This window comes from Folsomia candida, unplaced genomic scaffold, assembly GCF_002217175.1.
Source record: "Folsomia candida strain VU population unplaced genomic scaffold, ASM221717v1 Fcan01_Sc011, whole genome shotgun sequence".
Lineage (NCBI taxonomy): Eukaryota > Metazoa > Arthropoda > Collembola > Entomobryomorpha > Isotomidae > Folsomia > Folsomia candida.
Window position 1 is genome coordinate 2,114,703 of NW_019091203.1, and position 20,600 is coordinate 2,135,302.

A 20,600-nucleotide genomic window follows, 5' to 3' on the forward strand; every position below is an offset into this window, starting at 1 on the left:
ACAATCACAATTATCTGCCTGATCAGTAATTAAGTATGTAAAGATAACTCAATTCCGCCACAACTTCAACACCATAGGTACATACACAATTGACTTTATACTCTTTTGTTTTGAAGGTTACGTGGCATCACCAATATTTAAGCGAATTGTAGTTAATTGCGCAAGTATTTGACAATAAGATTGCCCTCTCTATATTAATGCGCGTTCAGTTCACGTCGAGCCGATGGAGGAATAATTTCTGTTGCATGAATTAGATTATTAAATTTCGTAGAATTAATTTACTGATGTGTTTGTTTAAAACCGCCAAAACTTTTGTTTCGCGTTGGCGGGCAACGTTACGTAATTAAAAAGCCGTGACAAAATGGAGTACTTGGACCTAAATCTTCGCCAAATTAATGTACCAGGTTTTAACGAGGTTTGCGACCGAGAGTTTGAAAATTGGATGAATAAATTGCTCAAATCAGATATTTCGGTGAGCATTTATAAAAATATCGGAGTATATTTATACATACCTGAAATGGTTTTCTTAACTTGTATGTACAGGAAGCCTCCAAAGAACAGTTCAGCATGTCTCAGTTTGTGGGTGATATTTCAAAAGTTGTGAATGTGGGTATTTATTTATTTGTTATTTTTTTTATTTTTTGGGGTTACAAATATTTGGGTCTTAATTAGAGCCCATAAACGGTAAACCTTAATAATTCATGTATGCACACTATCATAAAACCGTTTAGGGTTCCTTGCGGTCCTGGAAATTGATGAGCAACAAACATGGGTCAATGCGCCTCGCCGATTTTTTGGAGAGACACAATTTACCGGAAATTGCAGGTATGTACTTGTAAACGGAAAATAATTTGGTGTGAATATGCGGTGTAGAAAGATAGGCTACGTGAGGAGTACATTAAAACCGGTTTTACACCACGCTGAGTGCATGCACAAGCGACATGTTAGATGCACATTAAGTATACATTTTTTGATAATCATTAAAATCTCTATGGAGACTAAAAATCTATTCTTCATACACCGGTTTACATTACATGTAAACCTAAATTTGGGCAGTTTTTAATGTTTCGTAAAATATTTGTGTGGGAACGTCGATATATGTACCCAGAAGGTGGATACCTAAGTGGTTTTGGGTCGTTTATCTTAAAATGATTTGGATAGGGTATGCTAATACGGTAAAACTCGGAGTTTTTGGATGACGTAACGTACAGACATTCCCTCTATATTCTAATTGTAACTGATTCTTAAACGTATAAATCTACCAGAATACGTGAAAAAATGCACGATACAGGATGGAGATTGTGCGCACACCCTGGTGGAAAACCATCCACTGATGCCCTCAAAACCAAATCCATGCGCAGAAGAAGGTGTCACATTTCGATACTTAAGTTTTTGTACCTGCACAATTCGACTTGCTCGCATGTAATCCTAAAATTACGTATGTATTCTTGCAGAATCCAGGCAAGCCCGGAACCTCCATAATTTTAAGGACATCGTCAAGAATTTCATAGCAATGAATTCTTTTCCCATCATCGTAATTCTGTTACTGACACTACCCACCGGTTTTGTTACTGCATTTATGGCAGGGTATCATATGGCTCAATCCTCCACTGCTCCTCTTGCACTATTAACACTGCCAAACTACGAATTTTTTACAACTTTACCCATTCCGTCTAGCAGTCCAGCCACAGAAAGAGGTTATCCCATCGTATCTTCGTCGTATCCCTGCATCATAAAAGGCATACTTTCCTATGGCGGAGTACACCCTGACGTAAACCCTAAGCATTCCCACACCTTAGATTTCTCCCAAGATACCGCAAACTTTTGTGCACAAACAGATATTTTGGCAATCGTACGAATGGATGACGCCAAACATTCGAAGCATCCATCCATCGTTTTCCAATGCCCAGAAAACGTGGTTGGGCTAGAGGTCAGTGGTCAAATCCAGTGGAAATTTTTGCTTGACTTGGTGCGCAAATTTTGCAATTTGCGAAAAATATCTTTCGTTGGAAGCGATGTTTGCCAATCTAGCACTGAAGATATTGTAGATGGTGCGCTGGCGTACCCTATTACCCACTTAAGTTTTAAGGCTTTCACCGCATGCAGTAACTTATTTGACAAGGTGACCAAATATTTTATGTCACATGTCCTAAAAGTGATAACGTTTTCCTGCGTGCAATTCGAAAATAGTGGGATACAAAGTTTGCAAAACTTGATTGATACTTTTCCCACGGTTTCAACGGTGCAGTGTTCAAATAGCAATAATTGTATCGGTTTCAAAGCGAAGATTCCGAAACATACTATGCTGAGGATGAAGTATGAAAAATGCTAAGTACTCAGGCCATAGTGTTTACATGTTAAGCTACCCTTGCGCATATGATAATTGTAAGAACTTATGTAAAATAAATTTTGGTCAATAAAACTGTAAAGTTTTTAAAGTCTAGTCCTCGTCAGCGTTTAAAAATTATTTAAAAATTAATTTTAGTTCAGTTGTTGGACATTATTGGACATTATCATAGTTTTCCTAATTTACTTAATTTCCCTTCTTCTTCCCCATCAGAGGATCGCTAACGAACTTATTAGCAAATGGACTACCAGCTACTAACTATATACTTTCGGTTGGAACTTTAATTAAATAGTTTGACCAACAACTACATATGTTGTCGGTCAAAATTCTGGTCGTGAATAAATGGAAGATGTTTATGAGAGAAGGTGCACATGTATATTTTCCTTCTGAAATAAAATTTCATGTAGTTTTACTTTACTGATAATAAAAGCACAGTTTGAGTATTCTATATAATACGAAATTAATAAAATTTTGATTTCCTTTACGATTTGGACATACGCAGTAGCGGAACTATAAATTTGTGGCCGGTAAATTTGTCCAATCTGTTTATTTACATACACATCTAAAATCGAACACTATTCGATACACATGTATCAATAGAGATATTCAACATCTTTATGTTTTTATGACTTAGGATTGTGCAAGTTGTTATTGTTTTCATAGCGCTGTTTAATCAATGACGATATCTATTGTATCCACATACCCTTGTGTCACGCTTTTAAGTGATGTGTAAACAACTGGATCGAGATGAGTTATTCCATTTCGTTCGCATTGTTCATTGTGAGTTATAGCTGAAGTGGGTTGAACGAAGGTACACAACATTGTGCAGAGCCCAAGCCTATTCCCAATTTTTGACAAAAAGAAGTAGTTTGGTAACGAACCGGAGGACAAAAACTAATTTTCGCCTTAGCCAAGGACAAGTTAACTTCTGCTAACTCGAATCACCGAGGAAGTGTTATTATATTGTATTTTTTTAAATGTATAAATTCTATGGATAACTGCTAAATGCATAGTTTTTTCCTTGTAAATGATCGCAATGGAGCCTCCTCATTTCCCCATAAACCAACAAATATCATCGGCCATGGACATATTTTCACATTGCATTATAACGCTGATTCTTGAAAATCTGGACATCAATTTGATTCCAACGCATCCCATATTACTCGTGTTCGAACCAACCCAAAATTTCACCATCAAACATGATGAATCCTACATATATCCCGGATTTAAATTTGAACAGGTTGCCTTTGTGAGGAGAAAACATCCTGAAAGGTTTTGCTGGGCAAATATTTTCTCTGAAATTGGAAGGGTATTTTACTCTGGAACTTTCTTACATTCTCCCTTATTTCCAAGAATCTCTGGATCCATTGGGCCAGTGTATTTCGTTTGGATAGAAAATCAGAAACTAAGCATACAGGATGAGTTGGACACAATCTACAGGCGGATGTTACACACCGATCTTAAGAAAATGGGAAATCGAGAGTTCTGTCTTTTTGACGGTCATCAAAATATTTATCACTTTAATCGTTATCACCGACAGGACAAAAGTCTTAATCCTAACCCTATCCCACTCCATCTCATTCGCAGCTCTCTAAAGTACACTGAACTTATTTGTTCTAAAGAAAACTGGACCGATTGCATCGTCAGAATTGATAAAACTGCTGACCTCGTGGCGACCACGTTTAACAAATGCTTTTGGATTTTTGCCGACTGGATGGACGTGATTTGGGGTGAACTCGAATACGACGTTACGGTTCGTAAAATGCAAATGAAATACTTCTTCCAAAAGCCTCAGATAGACTGGCTATCTGTTGCAAATGAGTCACAGTCCCTTGATGACTTCATTGCATACGCAATTTTAGCCCATACTCTGCAAAATATTACAATCCCTCAAGAAATCGGGTACAATGAAAAACATTTTTACTTTGGATCCTCTTCTTTACGTAACATTGCAGGCAACCACCAAACTATACTGGTAGAGATGAAGTCGTGTAGTTTTATTTCCTGCTATGGAATTCAACACAAACTGTCGTATGAAGTGTTTACCAAACCATTTGATCTTTACACGTGGGCTGGTATTTTCTCGGTGGTAGTTATGTTTGTTGCAATGTGTAAGCTGGCGTCTTGGATGGCAAAGGACGAAGTGCAGGACTTCAAGGGAGCTCCAAAAGATTACGGGCGCCCAGAAGATATTGTGATCGTTTCGTTCTCTGTACTTTTGGAAATCTCACTTCCAGAATATATTCATAGGGTTATTCCAGCTAAAGTTATTCCCATTTTCTGGTTTTGGATTCTATGTTGCGGAGCAATTACGTCCATGTACAAAGATGTATTCACGGCTGAAGTAATACTACCTTATCGAAGAAACCCATCATGGTCTCATATCTATGATCTTGAAGAACTTGGATTTAAATTTCTTCTACCACTTAGCCAGGTTCCCCTCTACGAACAATGGTATTCCAACCCAACCCCTGTCGATTCGCTTGCGTCTGTCGACTTTTCTTCTGAGATCTTGCAGGCAGGAAAGTATGACGGGAATCTTACAAGGCTTCTAGGATATAAAAGGGTTGCTAGGGCCCTTTTAAAGAATGATCCTACCCTCTCATCCATATCATTTGCGATTAAACCAACCGTACCCCGTATCTGGCAAGAGTTACACTACAAGTGGCCAACTGATCTTTACTCGAATTTGTCAAAATGTCAAGAAAAATACGTGTATCTGGATGACACAGAAAATATAAAAGAAATACTGCCTTTCATAAACGACAATAGAGACGGAATAGTATTCATGAAAGGAGCCGACGATAAGTTTCTATCGACGTATGTTGGTTTTCAGGTGGATGGCACGCACAAGAAGAATTTTATATACGATCAGCTCAAGAAGTGGGTAACCTCTGGAATTTATGGCTGGTGGAAGGAATGGTTTAAGAAAACCAAGCCGAAAAAACTATTTCCTCATTATGCAAATTGGACTAAACCAGTTGTGCATGAGCTGGAGAGGAGAGACTTTATGTCGAAGTTTACTTCAGTGTGTGAAATTTGGGCGATTTGTTGTGTTATTAGTGCGTTCGTATTTTTAACAGAGATTCGAAGAAAACTTTATTTCGTAATGAATAATTGGATAAAGCGGATTTCATTACGTCGCCTATCATAGCTTTGAAGGACAAATGCCCAGGTATATTTTTTATGTCCACTATGATCAATGTTTTTGAGTGAAAAGTGGACAATATTTTTGCGCGTGAACAATAGACACGTGGGCCGTATTCGTTTGGATTTACATTGAAATTGGAGGCTATGGAGCCGATGCCACATAAAAAAGATAGTCGTACAAAGTCAAATTGGGATTAATGCACCATTTGTCTTTTCGTAAACTTACTCCTCTCGCACCCAGTGGCCGCAGAGGCACGGGTATGTCTGGGGACATTAGCCTTACAGAATATGGGAGAGATTTGATTGTATAACATGTGCAGATGAAAGGGAGATCAAGTAATCGTGGGGACATTTGTCCCTTGGACCCCACCCTCCCACGGCCACCTCTGCAACCAATTTTGCACGCAGACTTTTAAATTTACATATATGGTACCCAAATTTCTATGAAGTGTGCTATAAATGCATGTCTATGCTTTTAGCAACAAGATAAACATCTTTAAGAAATCCTTCAACGTAATTTACTTTTATTCATGTGAACGTCACATTCATGTGTTCGTCGATTAGACCGGTTTAAAAGTTATAACATATTACAAGTATTCTCGTATCAGACTTTTACATGCAACGATATGTATATAAGTATGTGCATGCAGGATACAAAAAGACTTTTTAATGACACATCGACAATAAGGACAGAATAAATAAAAACAAACGTGAAATATACAAAAACATTAGGACAGCGTAACTATGTTGTTGGACATTTTAATTCCTTGAGGTTTGCCAGGGTCAAGACCTCAAACTCTATGACATACAAACCTGTCCTTCAGTTACCAAATTCTTGTGGGCATCAGCAAAATTGTATATGTAGGGTCACTATAGTTTACTTTTCTTCTCTGCCTTGTACCATCCCAGAAAAATTGTTGGAAAGTCAACAATATCCGCAAAATTTCTTTTTTATCCCACCAGTTAAAAAATCGTGACCGCTGACCTGTGCGTGACCTTAAGATATACATATTATGCCGCCATAAATATACCTTATACATGTGACTCTACGGCATTTATAATAAGACGAATTATAGTTTATGTAATAATGGCGTGGTAATAAAATATACCACTCATAAACAAACTACCACAAATCCGGCAGAAAGTTATTATTACAACGTAGATCAATACCAGAACGGTGCATTCATGTTACCCTGCCAGATTTTTAAGAGTTCATGCATGTAAATATTCAGGATTTCTCATGGTCAGTACCAAACCATCCCGTACTCACATCCATGTTGTACAACATCATTACCCGGGCATCAGAGTAAATTATCGGTACTCCTTACTCGCAACCCTATACATACATACATGCCAACATAAAGGGGACGTTCATGTGTTACGTCATCAAAAAGCCCAATCGTCTCTACCCTCCCATATCCTACTCTTGTCAAGCTTATCAAGAGCAAAACCTAAACCACTTACTCATCCGTATGATTATGTTATTTATGCACGGTTACATACAACAGTACCCGGGTATCCGAGTGAAAGCTCACCAACTCGCATCTCCATCTCCTCGCTCAAAAACTGGGTAAGATTGATACCTTTGAAAAATCAGATGCTTTCCCTGATTTCCAGAAATATTTGCAGTCTCAATTTTATAAACGAAAAATTACAATCAATTTTAGCAAAAATATTCACCTTGACGGGCGCGCGTTCATGTTGAAGAGAAGGGAATTTCACTCACTGGGAGAAAGTTTTACCAGATTGGTGGCAAATTTTTAAAGAGAAGTGTAATTTTAAAGCCAAGCGAAAATACCATTTTTAATATCGAGAAATTATTACATACACACGTATCTACACAAGGTTTCTAACAATGTTTACCCAAATTTGCGGGAATTCTGACTACCTAATTGTAATGACACTCTTAAAAATAATGTCACCCTTTTGAAAAGTGCACAGACACGTAAGTGCTGTCTGAATTATAAATTAATTGTGCTATATTTACTAACAATGGAACTTTTTTTTAATTACGGAGGGACTATGCAGCGAGTTATGTAAATGAAGAACTACCCAACAATTAGGAATAACGTGACATTTTCCGTTAAATGCCGTATTTGAAAAAAATAGTGGCCTTCATGCAAAGATACTCTCATTTTTCCTCCGTAATAGCGGACGCGTGAGCGAACTGTGCTCCAAAATATTTTTCTTCGAAGGGACCATTCAAGTTAGATGTTCCTAATTTTGGGTAGATTTTTTCATATGTACATAGTCGGAAACACTCAAGTGTCAATGATGCAATACGCTGTAAATATTGTAATTTTCCGTTTATCAGTTTCTGGTTACCTTCATTGGAAAGCCAATGAAATTCTAATCCAGAAACAATGCTCAATCATCAAAATTAATATCTTATGTGAAAATTGCCAATTAAAAAAGAGACAAACAAGCCCTGCCAAAAGTACGCACTAGTTTTCATGAAAAAAATGCTCGGGAATACGAGTAATCATTTTTTATAAACCTTTCTTATTTCGGGGGATTTAGACCATGCGATTATCTTTAATTTAAGCCCTTAGTCGTTACTGAAAGGGATGTGGTCTGTTTGTTGTGGCCATATCCATGCGGTGTGTGAAAGTCACAAAAATGAGGAAAAAACCGCTTTTTGACAACTTTTGCATCATATTTTGGAACAACTACCGATTTAAAGGTCCAACCATTATTTTTGAGTAGTATATATATCCTGGATTCTACACCATGCAAGAGGCCAACTTCCGCATCATGGTTGGCTTTGGTTGCTGATTTCTGTAGAAAAGGGGAATTTTTCCCCTTTTTGGACTAACTTCCTCCATGCAAATCCAAGGATGACATTTTTAAGGATTTTATTTTTTGATAGGAAACTTACATATATGGAGCGCATAGACAATTTGATTACGGGTTGTAATATACGTTCAAAGTAAGAAAGATCTCAAGTGGAAAACTGTCTTCAGGAGATAACAAATTTCGCGTACCTCACAAGAAAAATTTTGGGGTTTTTAATCTTTCTCAATTTTGAGAAGTAGTAAGCGTATGATGGTTACCGCATTTCGAAACCCTGACGACAAGGTTATTTATGCTCTGCATAATGATTTTTTATTTTGACCCTCTGGTCTCTGGGGTCACTTTTAACAAATATATCGTGCATTTGCCAGGTTCTGGCTTTGAAAGCTTTTGGGGCAATTTAAGATTTTTTAGGTGGGTGTGGTTTACGTTTTGTTGTAGCCCAAGGTTCTACTCACATTTTAAGTATACACATGGCTACGTCAGACTTGAGTTTGAGGTATTTTAAATATTTTTCAATTGAAGAATTTTTGCTCATTCTCGAAGTGAGGAAAAAATCGCCGACATCCTCATTTCAAAGTTTTCTATTGGGGTCATTTTTTCGAATAATTTAAAATGGAAAAGTGATTCGGAATCGAAATCGCATTGGCTTTCCAATGTGCGTATCCATTTTTAATTCTAATGAGTACTTTTCGTGAAATCAGCCGTTGACACTTGAGTGTTTCTGACTATGTACATAACTTGCTGCATAATCTCGGTGTGTTTAAAAAAAAGAATATTCCATTGTGAATAAATCCTGCTTAAACTTTACTCTTTCTCAATTAAGCATTACTCGGGATTTAATATACATATTCATTTAATACAGAGTTCAGAGTTCATTGACACTTCATTAGGGCGATGTTTAAGAGTGCTCCGGTTTATTATTGTGGAGTCTATTCAAAAATATAAAAGGTTAGCAAGCTTTCTCCTGTTCAACCCTTCTGCATCAACTAAACAATAATAACGGTCAGCTTCCATTCCACACCGAGAACGGCCTGTCTTTAAGTATTAAAAAATATTAAACAACCGGAGCCATGTCGAGAAAGTCTGAAATTCACAAAGGCGAAAATGAAAATCAAAACTCACAAAAGGAAAGCTGTTTGGATCCCCACACTTACGCCCTGATTGCAGTTGCAGCTATTCCCGCCACCCTTCTTATTATCTTAATGGGCGTCAGTTGCGTCCTGATGAGTCTCGACACAGAACGAGAAAATGCAGTACCAGAAATTTATTCCTACAACCATGCCGACACGTGGAGGACGAAATACTGGACGAAATATGACGCCAATTCGCCACCCGAGAAGAAAAATAATAATTCGACCCGCATCAATATTTCGTTAACCCGGGTAACTCCAGCCTTCGGAGGGTGCGACTTTACCCTGAACTTTCTCCTCGTACAGGAATGGAAGGATGAAGGACTTGTCGTTAAGGATGATGCGAAAGGTATTTATTTCTGTGATAAATATATTTTTTGTTCGAAATATCCCCACAGCTTCCGGACAGGTCCATACTTTACTGCATTTTTAGAAGTGCTATAATCTTGCGTCGTTAATTAAATCAAACCAGCATAAATATGCGCACAGCTGAGAATAATTACACTCTTGATAATAATGTTATCTTATTTATTTACTTAATTCCCAGGTATCTAAGACTTTAAGACTACTTTTCCTTATCAATAGTATAACATTATTTTTAACTTCGTCGATTTTGCTTTGAAGTGATGTTAAATAATTTCAATGCACTCTAAATAAACAAGAGTTGTGTTAAATTGATAAAAGTTGGAAAAAGAGGATGATAACAATGGGTAATGATTAGGATGGTAAAATTGCAATTCAAGTGCCGTGGAGAATTTATATCGAAGATTATGTAAGTAATTTTTTTCTCAAAATTTTCGTGCCCTCTTTTTTACTCCTCCTTAAGTAAATTTAACACCTTTTATTTAGAGTTCACATTCTTGAGTAAACAATAATTAAGTACATATTTCAATTTATTCGCACACTTCTAGGTAGCTCTGTCATGAATATCAATTCAATCTTGGGAGATAACGGAGAGATGGGAATCTCAATTTGGAAACCATCCCTCACCACGGATCCAATCGGACGGGGGGCCAGTTTAGGAAGGGATGAAACCTGGCTTTGGAAAAACGGAAAGGTATGTATGTAGCTCATCTCTAAAAAATATTTCGCATTATGTACTTAATACGATACGTGCTAAAACATGTTTTTTTACAAACCCTGATAAGCCATTTAAAAATTTAGGAGTGGGAAAACTAAAATTCACATATTTTATGGCCCAATTCTTCTTAGGTCGAAATACATATTTAGTTTTCGGAGATATAAATGTATAAATCTATACATGATATTATCTTGTCCACAATTTACGCTATTGTTACGGTATTAAAAAGTAGAGGCTCTCTGAATTCAATACAAAGTAAAGTAAATATGTGTGTATGCATGTATTCTAAATTCAGAGAAAAGTTGTACATACATAGATAAATAACAGTTTAAGAATACCTTTTAATTTATTTACTTGCATACATTTATGCAATGCGATAGTGTAAAGTGCAACTGTCTGATTTGGTTGAAATTTTAAAATCACATTTGTCGTCCAAATCAATACAACCAGCGTTTCAGCGTTTCGTTCCGTTGGAGGCAGTTTCTGGGATGGTGTGGATTTGTCAAAATATTTGGGATCAGAGTTGAAAACTAGAGAATTTTTCCCTTCGAAGGGAACTGGAGTGAGGTTTGCTTCCTCCACCAGGTAAGAATCGACCCTTTTTCAACTTTGACCTTAAATATTTTGACAAATTCCAACCATCGCATAAACTACCTCCAGAAACGTTGTTTATATTGACTTGGACAACATGATTTTAAAATTTTAACCAAATTCGTGGATTGCACTTTACACCATCGCATTGTTAGGTTGCTAGTTGACTTAAGTCACGTATGTATGTTTACGCAATTAGCAATTCTAAAATAAGAATAGAGTTTGCGTAATAAAAAAGAAAGTTTACTTAGGCTTTCGTATACGTAGTTTACATACTTTATATGGAATTCGGAGCGCATAAGGTTACCATTATTTATAAGAGGGTACAATTAATAATGATTTAAATACCTTTAACTCACAAAGTTACAAGATTACAAATTTGTACATATCTATGTAGGTGTGCAGAACCCAACAAGTCCTCCTAATCCTACCCGCAAATCACTCCCCCAACGGAAACCATACCGACAAAAAAGAATACTCGTTCGAAATTTACGTTCAGGATTATTTCCATGACGTCGTCTCTCTCGAGGAAAGTGAAAATCCCGTCAATTTCAAAGTCGACGACGACAATTGTCACAAATACGCTATTTCATACACCACGCCGCCAGCCCCCAAAATGGTCATTATCCAGGACAATGACTACTTGTACACCGTCGCCTATGCGGTGGAGCGATGTGACTTTAAGGATCAGTTAGGCGATAGGGACTTTGTCGAAATAAAGAGCTGTTTAAGTTTCACCTTAAAGTTGGAGAGGATTTAATTTACATGACATCAAACGATTTATTTGTAAATATGTAAATATTATTAGCCGTACAAACAACTTTATGTAACCCTTTGAAGAGTACTTAAATGCAGTTTCCACTCTAAATTATGTCAACTGCATCAAATCCGTGTACAAAATGAGTGTTCAAAGCGAGTGTATACATAAAGCGAGTACAAAAAAATACCCATAAAATAATTAAATAGGTATGTACTTATTAACAATATTGTTTGTAGGAATTTAATGACATATTTATTAGAAAGTGTCTTTATTCTGTAATATTCATATTTATTTACAGGAAATAAATTACTGCTCTATTCATTCATCAGGTATTCATGTGTTAAAAACTTTTGCGAGCGAAAATTAGCTAAAATTTTACATTCTTAAAGTTGCACTACATAATCATTCATAATACCAATATATGATTTTTTTCCGCCATTGCAGAATTCCCTGAGTTTAGACCCCTGTGCTGCTTACGTTACGTTTTTATCAAAAGGAACTTATCCGGTGATAGAGTTTGCAGCAAAATAAATACCCAGGTTATAAGTAAATGTGCGTCTGGAAACTAATTTATCCCAAGATTAATGGAAGCTGGATTAGCGAAAGCCCAATTTATAAATTGCACAACTTGCACCATTTAAGCCCGGTGACATGACCACCATGCATTTTTTAGCTTCCCAGGTATTTATGATCAAACCTATAATTTTTTGTCGCATGCATTTGTGAATTTGATGTAATTTCAAAGCTCATTATGCATAAATAAGTATGTATATTTATTTATGTATCTGCAACAATTTAATTCGTCCAGTTATGAAATATACATGCATGCATAAATTATAAGGAAAGAAGAAAAGTGTAGATTTTATCAGTTTTTTAATAATGCTTGTTCATCTACAGCATTGCTGCGCTAGTGTCTGCCTGATTCATACCTAACCAGTTAGCACTTATACATATCCATGTATGCATTCGTATGTTTGTACCCGGGTATTTGACTGAATTCTCCGGGTTAGTGGTTGATGGTCGACAAACGAGTTGTCGACACCTCATTGGTCGACAAACAACATATCGCCAAAACAACTAGTCGCCAATCTCATCTTGTCGACAGAAGACTGGTCGGCACAGTAGATCGGTCGACATGGCATATTGGTTGCCAATCTCAACTGGTCGACAATAAACTAGTCGACGCCAATTAAAAGTTTGAAGAAATACTTGCAAGGGAAGTTGTATATGCAAACACTTGATTTTCGCAATAATTATCCAGTAAAAAATATTACACGTTTTAATCCAAACGAATTAGCTTTACAAGCAGACTTAGCAAGCAGGTATCGTTTTCCACGACGAGAGGTAATTAAACGTGAGGAGAATGATTGGTCGAATGATGAGGATGGCTTAGATGGCGCCCGAGCAGAATAAGGCAACAAAATAATTTGTGTTAAAGCTTCCTGAAATTCAGGCTCGTCACCTCGTTTTGTGCCACGTGCAGATTTTCGCTGGCATTTGCAATTCGTCCCAATCATGTTATAGCCTACTCCAGTTAAAAAAAATCAGAAAATTCCATCCTTACCATTATCACAGAGTTTATCAAAAACGTGACGATGGCTTTCTGCTGACTTGTCGGGGGAAAGGCGTAGGCCAGAGGAATTACGTCTTCATCAGGTGTAATCCTGGGTATCGTCATCAGTTGCCCGTAATGTTTAAGGTTCCATCCACTGCCCAAATATTCCATGAGGATAGTTCCTTATTTTATGGGTTAATTATGTCGTAATTTATTTCCCACGTCAATTGGATACATCAATTTCACCTTGTTGACCACTTTTAAAGGGGGCAACTGCTCATTCAAAGCTTCTTCCTTTAGTCTTGCGTGAGGCTATTCAAGCTTAATTCTGTACGCTATGTACATATTAATTCCCTGTAAACTAATATTCAATGTCGACCAATACGTACATATTTTGTCGACCAATTAAAATTGGCGACCAATATGCCATGTCGACCGATCTACTGTGCCGATCAGTCTTCTGTCGACAAGATGGGATTGGCGACTAGTTGGTTTGGCGACATGTTGTTTGTCGACCAATGAGGTGTCGACAACTCGTTTGTCGACGATCAATCCGGAACCCGAATTCTCCGTGTTGCTGACTCACCAGCCTACACGTGTATACTCGCATTTCTATAGGATTGCTCAAAAACTGGGTGAAATATTGATTACTTTGTAAGTAAATAACTCGGAGAAACCAGATGTTCTCCCCGATTCCTGGAAACATTTCCGCTTTCATCTTCATTCCCGACTCAATTTTAATCAACAAAAATAGAGAAAATTTTAATTTTCGTGATGATTTACACCGCTACGGGTGGATATCCTAGTTTAACTTATCATGTCACATCCGGTAGATGGGGATATACAAGAATTTCTCTCACTGGGGATCGAAGAGGAAACGAAATTTGTGGCAAATTAAAGATAACCCGGCCAATCCGGGATCAAATCCCGGAAAGTGACGAGTGGGATCATTATGGTAAATAATAAATAAGTACACTCTAAGAAATTCAGTATTACAATAATACCGAGCCGTTCTCATTATTGACTCTGCAAATCAGCTATGTATTGATAAGTGATATGGCGTAGTAAAACATAGTTCCGGATTAAAGTTTTACCGTATCTACGTATGTACACTAGACTTTTATGGATCGGTATAATTTTAATACCAAATAGTAGAAAGTTTGCATATCGTCGGACTAATTCTAAAACCACGTAAGTGCAGTCTCATCTTAATTCTAAAACCACGTAAGTGCACTCGCTTCGTAATTCTAAAACCACCTAAGTGCAGTCAAAATTTAATTCTAAAACCACGTAAGTGCATAACAGAGACCAGGAAAATAACCTGACTACAATTCCAAAATAGTTAATTTTCATAAGTTTATAGTGTGATCTTGTAAAAGTAATGAACTGCATACTATTTTGGAATTGCAGTCAGGTTATTTTCAATGTTTTTGTTATGCACTTACGTGGTTTTAGAATTAAACATTGACTGCACTTAGGTGGTTTTAGAATTACGAAGCGAGTGCACTTACGTGGTTTTAGAATTAAGATGAGACCGCAGTTAGGTGGTTTTAGAATTAGTCCGACGATATGTAATACCGAGAAATCATTAAACAAGATTTCTCTAACAGTGCACATAAATATTTACAGGATTTCTGATCATGTCTGATTCATAAATCCTCGGGCATCTCGCATTTTCATCCATGTATGTGCATACGTACAATATTGCTACCCGGGTATCAGAGTGTATTCCCAGAACTGGTGACCCACATCAGCTAATACATAAGTATGTACATACATACATTAGTCTAACATGGAATTGCTCAGAAACTTGGTCAGACATACATAGGTTCATTGATTACTACGTAACTCGGAGAATCCAGATGTTCTACTTCATTCCCGAAAAATATTTCCATTTTTGGAATACAAATTTTGAAAATACGATTAATTTTCACGATAATGTTCGCCGTTACGGCGAGAGGTTCTGGTGGGTCATGTTCAAGTTCGACATTTCGTAGGAAAAGGGAATTTATACCAATTGTTCTAACTGGGGAGCGAAGAGGGAATGAAATTGTTGGAAAATTAAAGATCAATCGGCCACCCGGGGAGGATGCAATTTCGGATAGTGACCAGTGGCAGCATTACGGTAAATAAGTGCCCTGTTAGAAATCTTGTATTAAAATGATACCAAGGGGTGGTCATAGATATGTACATAACTTTACCGAGGTGGTATTGATAGTACTTAACCAGGGTTCGGAAAAACCCAGGGTTTTAATCAAAAATTATAAAACCCATGGGTTTTAATGGGTTTTACCATGTTAATTGGGTTTTATTTGGGTTTTAATGGGTTTTAATGGGTTTTATTTGGTTTAAATGGGGTTTAATGGGTTTTATTAGTTTTAAGTAATAACTTATCAAAAATAATTCGGAATTTGTATCTATTCGGAAATTATTTTTGTTTAATAACACTTGAAATCTGTGATGCTAAAGGATGGAGTCAATTATTGATTTGTTCCGAATTTTCATACATTAGAATAGTAATGAAGTAAACTGCTTTAGAATGAATTGAGATAACGTCTTCTAACGTATAGGAGATGTATTTAACTTTTAAAATGTAGTTTTAAGGTAAAACTCAATTAAAACCCAATAAAACCCATTAAAACCCAAATAAAACCCACTTAACATGGTAAAACCCAGTGGGTTCTATTCATTTACAACCCATTAAAACCCATTAAAACCCAATAAAACCCAACCCATTAAAACCCAGGTCGGAATACCCTGCTTAACACGGTGTATGTACAGAGTGGTTACAACGGAAAATTTTCCAATGAGAAACATTCGGAAATTTCCATTAGTTACGGATTTAGGATCGAGATTTTTATCAATTTTAATCAAAATTTATGGAAAACTGATGACAAAATTCTCAAAATAATGAATTTCAGAGGTAAAATATCCGTAACTAATGGAAATTTACTAATTTTTCCTATTGAAAAATTCTCCATTGCAACCTGACATTTTAACCACCCTGAATTACATAATAGCTTGGCATGAAAGTTTAACCAAAGCATATTTTTACCGTCCCGTATCATTTTAGTACCAAGCGGTTGCAATTTTAATAACGAGGCATCGAAATGTTGCTGTGTCTGCGATATGTGACAATGTGTACCTAATTTATTTATTGCTAGTTATGTAGCCCTACAGGCACTCTTAAAAATAATGTAACCCTTTTAAAAAGTAAATTCACTCTCAATTCTAAATTGAATAAACCGTCCTAAATCCAGAGTAAACTTTACTCTTGATCAAGTTGACGTTACTCTGGGTTTAGTTAGTTAAATAATTCAGACTGCATTTATTTTCAAAAGTCTATAAATATTTTTTATTTTATGTATTGTATTTATTTACAGCACTCGTAATAGAGTTCCATGGACAAACCACAACCATGGACTCGTCTGGAAGAAAGTGTCAAATCCCTTTGGCGCAACTTGCACCGGAAGAAAATTCAGAATTTATTTGCCACTCAAGATTGTTTGCATTACTCTCTGGAGCAGAAAGCGGTAAAATTTGGTTACAATGTGCAAAAAGAATATGTACACGCTTAGAAAAGGGGTTACTATCATAACCAAGAAGTAAATGTATGTGACTCTACCGCGTGGTTATAAATTTGTCATCGATTGGTTACAATTGTCACCGACTAATTATAAAGTTTGACTAACTTGGTATTAAATTGTCACGAGAGCTAATAAATTTATAACCAGTTGGCGACAAATTCCTAATCATGGCGGTAGAGTCACATACGCTTATTTTTTGGTTATAATCGTAACCCCATTTCTAAGAGTGTACTCATTATTATCCACCAGTTTCTCAGAATGGAACTGCACCATCGTATGCTCCCAGATTTCTTAAAATTAAAATTTCTTAAAATCCATCACAAATTTAATTAATATGAGATTTGAATATGAAATTTGCTGAATTTTGGGCTCCTTAAAATGAAAATAGCTTTGCCAAACGTACACATGTACGCATTAAAAGATTATGTTTTGCAAATTCCACATTAATTAAATTTGTAATCTAATTACATACATACTTACACTAACAATGGAGGTCTCCCAACGTATGCTCACAGATTTGGACCAAACTAGCGTCAATGGATCACAAATATAGTTAGTATGAAATTTGCACATGGAACTATCTGCCAATGCTCAACTTTAGCGGAGATATTTGCATCCAAACCGGGAAAGCGAAAAATCTGTCAGCCTTGAGGATGCATTCTCTCTTATTTTTATGCAAATATCTCCGATAAACTTGAACATTTGCAGATTGTGTTATTTGCAAATTTCATATTAATTATATTTGTGATCCATTGACGCTAGTTTGGCCCAAATCTGTAAGCATAAGTTGGAAGACATCCATTATTAGTTTCCCCAAAATCAGAGAGCATAATTATCCATCCATTACCAATCTGATTATTATTTTTACATAATTATTCAAATTGTGCGCACAGGTCTAAAGAAAGGTGAAGGTCCGTTCGTTCCCACAAAGTTACGAAATCCACCCTCATTCCCGTTCAAAATTCGGCTCCCCGAAAATCACGAACTTCAACTCCCCGCCACCATTCTATATCACGTCGATTTCTTTCTCGTACTTTATCTCCGGACGGAACAACACGGATATAAAATAATTACTGCAAGAAGTCTACCACGATTTCGAGGACATAATTTGATATCTTTTCAAAACACGTGGGAATCCCTCAGATGGACAAAAACGACCAAAAATGTCACAATTGAGGTCACCTCACCCCACAAATTTTACACATTTTGGCCCAAACGACCCATCCTTGTCAAGTTGACGGTCACATTTACCCAAGAAAATTGCAGTGGTACAGAAATCCCGGTGCTGTTTGAGGTCTCTGTCGTACAAAGGATTTTTTCCCGACGGATCAAAGTCCGGGAGACAGTGATCGACGCAAAATCGGAGGAAAACCCGGTAAACAGTTTAAAACTGACGTACCGTGCGCACTTGAATGAGCCAAAGTACAGGATTGGGGACGACGATAAAATGCTGGTTGCATCATTTAACCAAAATCCTGGGGAGGAGGAGGGATTGAAAATTCGGCACTATTTGAAGGTAATAATCAATTAGGGGGTCGTTCGTATACACACCTGTAATTCAGCTACACGTTTAGAAATCTGATATAATCAGTCATATATTGATTGATACGCTTGATATTAAAATTATATGTACAGATCCCTAAAAATTTGCTGCCGATACGGTAAAACTTTAATACCGAGTCTTTACATCATGGGATTTCTTACAGTATGTATATTATAGTTGGTTTGATAGATTCATACATACACCCTTATAAATAGGGTTACGATTATAACCAAAAGTAGACGTATGTAACTCTACCGCCGTGGTTATGAATTTGTCACCCAGTGGTTACAATTGTCACCGACTAATTATGAAGTTTCACCGACTTGGTATTAAATTGTCACCAGAGCTAATAAATTTATAACCAGTTGGTGACAAATTCATAACTACGGTGGTAGAGTTACATACGGTTACTTTTTGGTTATTATGGTAACCCCATTTCTAAGAGTGTACATATGCGTATGAGTACACTTGATATTACTGAAGTACTGGATTTCTATGAATATATCTCCATATTTTGAAATTCATATCCTTAACGTGAATCTACTGGGTCATGTGTGTAGTAAAAAAAGTTAAATTTTCTTAACGCATTTTATAAACGTCCCTCAGACTAAACTTATTTAAAGAATCTTTTAATATTGACAGTTCAACGTTGTCTTCCCCTTGGATTCTTCTTACCCAAGAAATTTAGGAGGAGAAGAGGAAATATTCTGCGCGACAGGGACCCTTGACATTGAGCACGATACCAGTAGAACCGGTACCCAGGGGGACCAGAGACCAGGCCTTTTTGCCAGGATGAGGTCACAATCCGTGTCATCTCTCTTTCCACCGTCGTACTCTCGGGTCCCGTCTCGTCGGGGGTCCCTCATCTCGATGGAAACATGTCAGTTAATTAAATGTTTTTAAGGAACCTTCATAAAATAAGAGGGGTACACTCTAAATAATTTGGAGACAAATTGTCACCCGCGGAGGTACTGTGTACATACATGCATATATAGTTCCCAATTTTTAGACTATGTTTACGGAAATGATTTGTCACCCAAGGAAAAGTCTTGTAACAAAAGGTCCTGGGTTACAAAAAATTAGCATATTTATCTGACAATAAGATTTTTCGGGCACGACAGAATTTAGTTAGTGCCGACGTAAGGTGTGTTTGGTACACGAGTTTTTCACTTATATATTTCTTTTGGGTGAGAAAACGTCTACTTAATCATTACCCAAAAATGGAGCACTATTAATTGTTGTTCTTTCGGGGGTGACGATTGGTCTCCAAATTATTTTAGAGTGTATATATAGCTTCCGTTTAAAATGTTGGACTGCCTCCCTCCCCCCTTAGGGATAAAAATTCGGATTATCTATATTTCTTTATCTATGCACGTTCCCCTAAGCAAAGTTTGACAAGCAAATTTATCTAGGACTTTAAATATGTAAATATTCCTTTGGTTTCAGTGCCTCCGCATTACGACGATATACTTGAGCTAGAAGAAAAGCTGAAAACTCTGAATGACCGAAATTTATCTTAAATTTGTGCTTAAATTTGTGTATGTATCTTAAAAAAGTAAATGTTTCGTATTTCTATATGGGTAGATTCAGTGTGCATAAACTTTTTTATGGTCCGTGGTTTCTCCTAAAGGGGTGATGCCAGGATGAAAATTTGTATTCAAAAATTAAAAGTTGGGCAATTGGATACAATTTTGCTGCGGATTTGAGTGGTTGTCATGGCAAAAGTGCATGCAATTCCCCAACCTTTAATTTTTGAATACAAATTTTCATCATGGCATCACTCCCATAGGAGAAACTACGGACAACACAAAAGTCTGAGGTAGGGTGTACACATTATTTGCAGTTTTTTTATTTCTGTGCCAAACAAAATATTTTAGTTCCGCATAAATATCTCCCTGACTTTGGCCAACGTGTAATTGAATCCGAATAAATACTCATTGAATTCAAATGTATTTCTTTACGAGAATAACAATTAGTCTCCTACCATACTTACATATGTTCTCCGATTTTGATCAAACTAAAGTGTGAATCGATTACAAGGTTAATTAGTTTGAAATAAA

The 20,600-nt window shown here is 36.6% G+C and overlaps 3 protein-coding genes across 5 annotated transcripts; all 3 read left to right on the forward strand.

Moving 5' to 3' along the window:
- Nucleotides 1-230: 230 nt before the first annotated feature.
- On the forward strand, nt 231-2,513 carry LOC110855156. The gene is made up of 5 exons (XM_022103576.2): nt 231-472; nt 544-606; nt 732-825; nt 1,266-1,367; nt 1,455-2,513. Exons 1-5 carry the CDS (start codon nt 362-364, stop codon nt 2,330-2,332), a joined length of 1,248 nt encoding a protein of 415 aa, XP_021959268.1. The 5' UTR covers nt 231-361; the 3' UTR covers nt 2,333-2,513.
- Nucleotides 2,514-7,085: 4,572 nt separating this feature from the next.
- LOC118437097 lies at nt 7,086-12,176 on the forward strand. Of its 2 annotated transcripts, XM_035855889.1 has the most exons (4): nt 7,086-7,442; nt 9,156-9,772; nt 10,335-10,480; nt 11,493-12,176. In XM_035855889.1, the coding sequence occupies exons 2-4, from the start codon at nt 9,364-9,366 to the stop codon at nt 11,853-11,855; spliced, it is 918 nt and encodes a 305-aa protein (XP_035711782.1). In that variant the 5' UTR covers nt 7,086-7,442; nt 9,156-9,363; the 3' UTR covers nt 11,856-12,176. The 2 variants fall into 2 exon arrangements, with proteins under 2 accessions (XP_035711782.1, XP_035711783.1); XM_035855890.1 differs by lacking the exon at nt 7,086-7,442 and having other exon boundaries at nt 9,049-9,772.
- Nucleotides 12,177-14,098: 1,922 nt separating this feature from the next.
- On the forward strand, nt 14,099-20,492 carry LOC118437069. 2 transcript variants are annotated; one of them, XM_035855845.1, is made up of 5 exons: nt 14,099-14,365; nt 16,794-16,943; nt 17,891-18,513; nt 19,183-19,420; nt 19,987-20,492. In XM_035855845.1, exons 1-5 carry the CDS (start codon nt 14,185-14,187, stop codon nt 20,058-20,060), a joined length of 1,266 nt encoding a protein of 421 aa, XP_035711738.1. In that variant the 5' UTR covers nt 14,099-14,184; the 3' UTR covers nt 20,061-20,492. The 2 variants fall into 2 exon arrangements, with proteins under 2 accessions (XP_035711738.1, XP_035711737.1); XM_035855844.1 differs by lacking the exon at nt 14,099-14,365 and adding an exon at nt 15,220-15,535.
- Nucleotides 20,493-20,600: the final 108 nt, after the last annotated feature.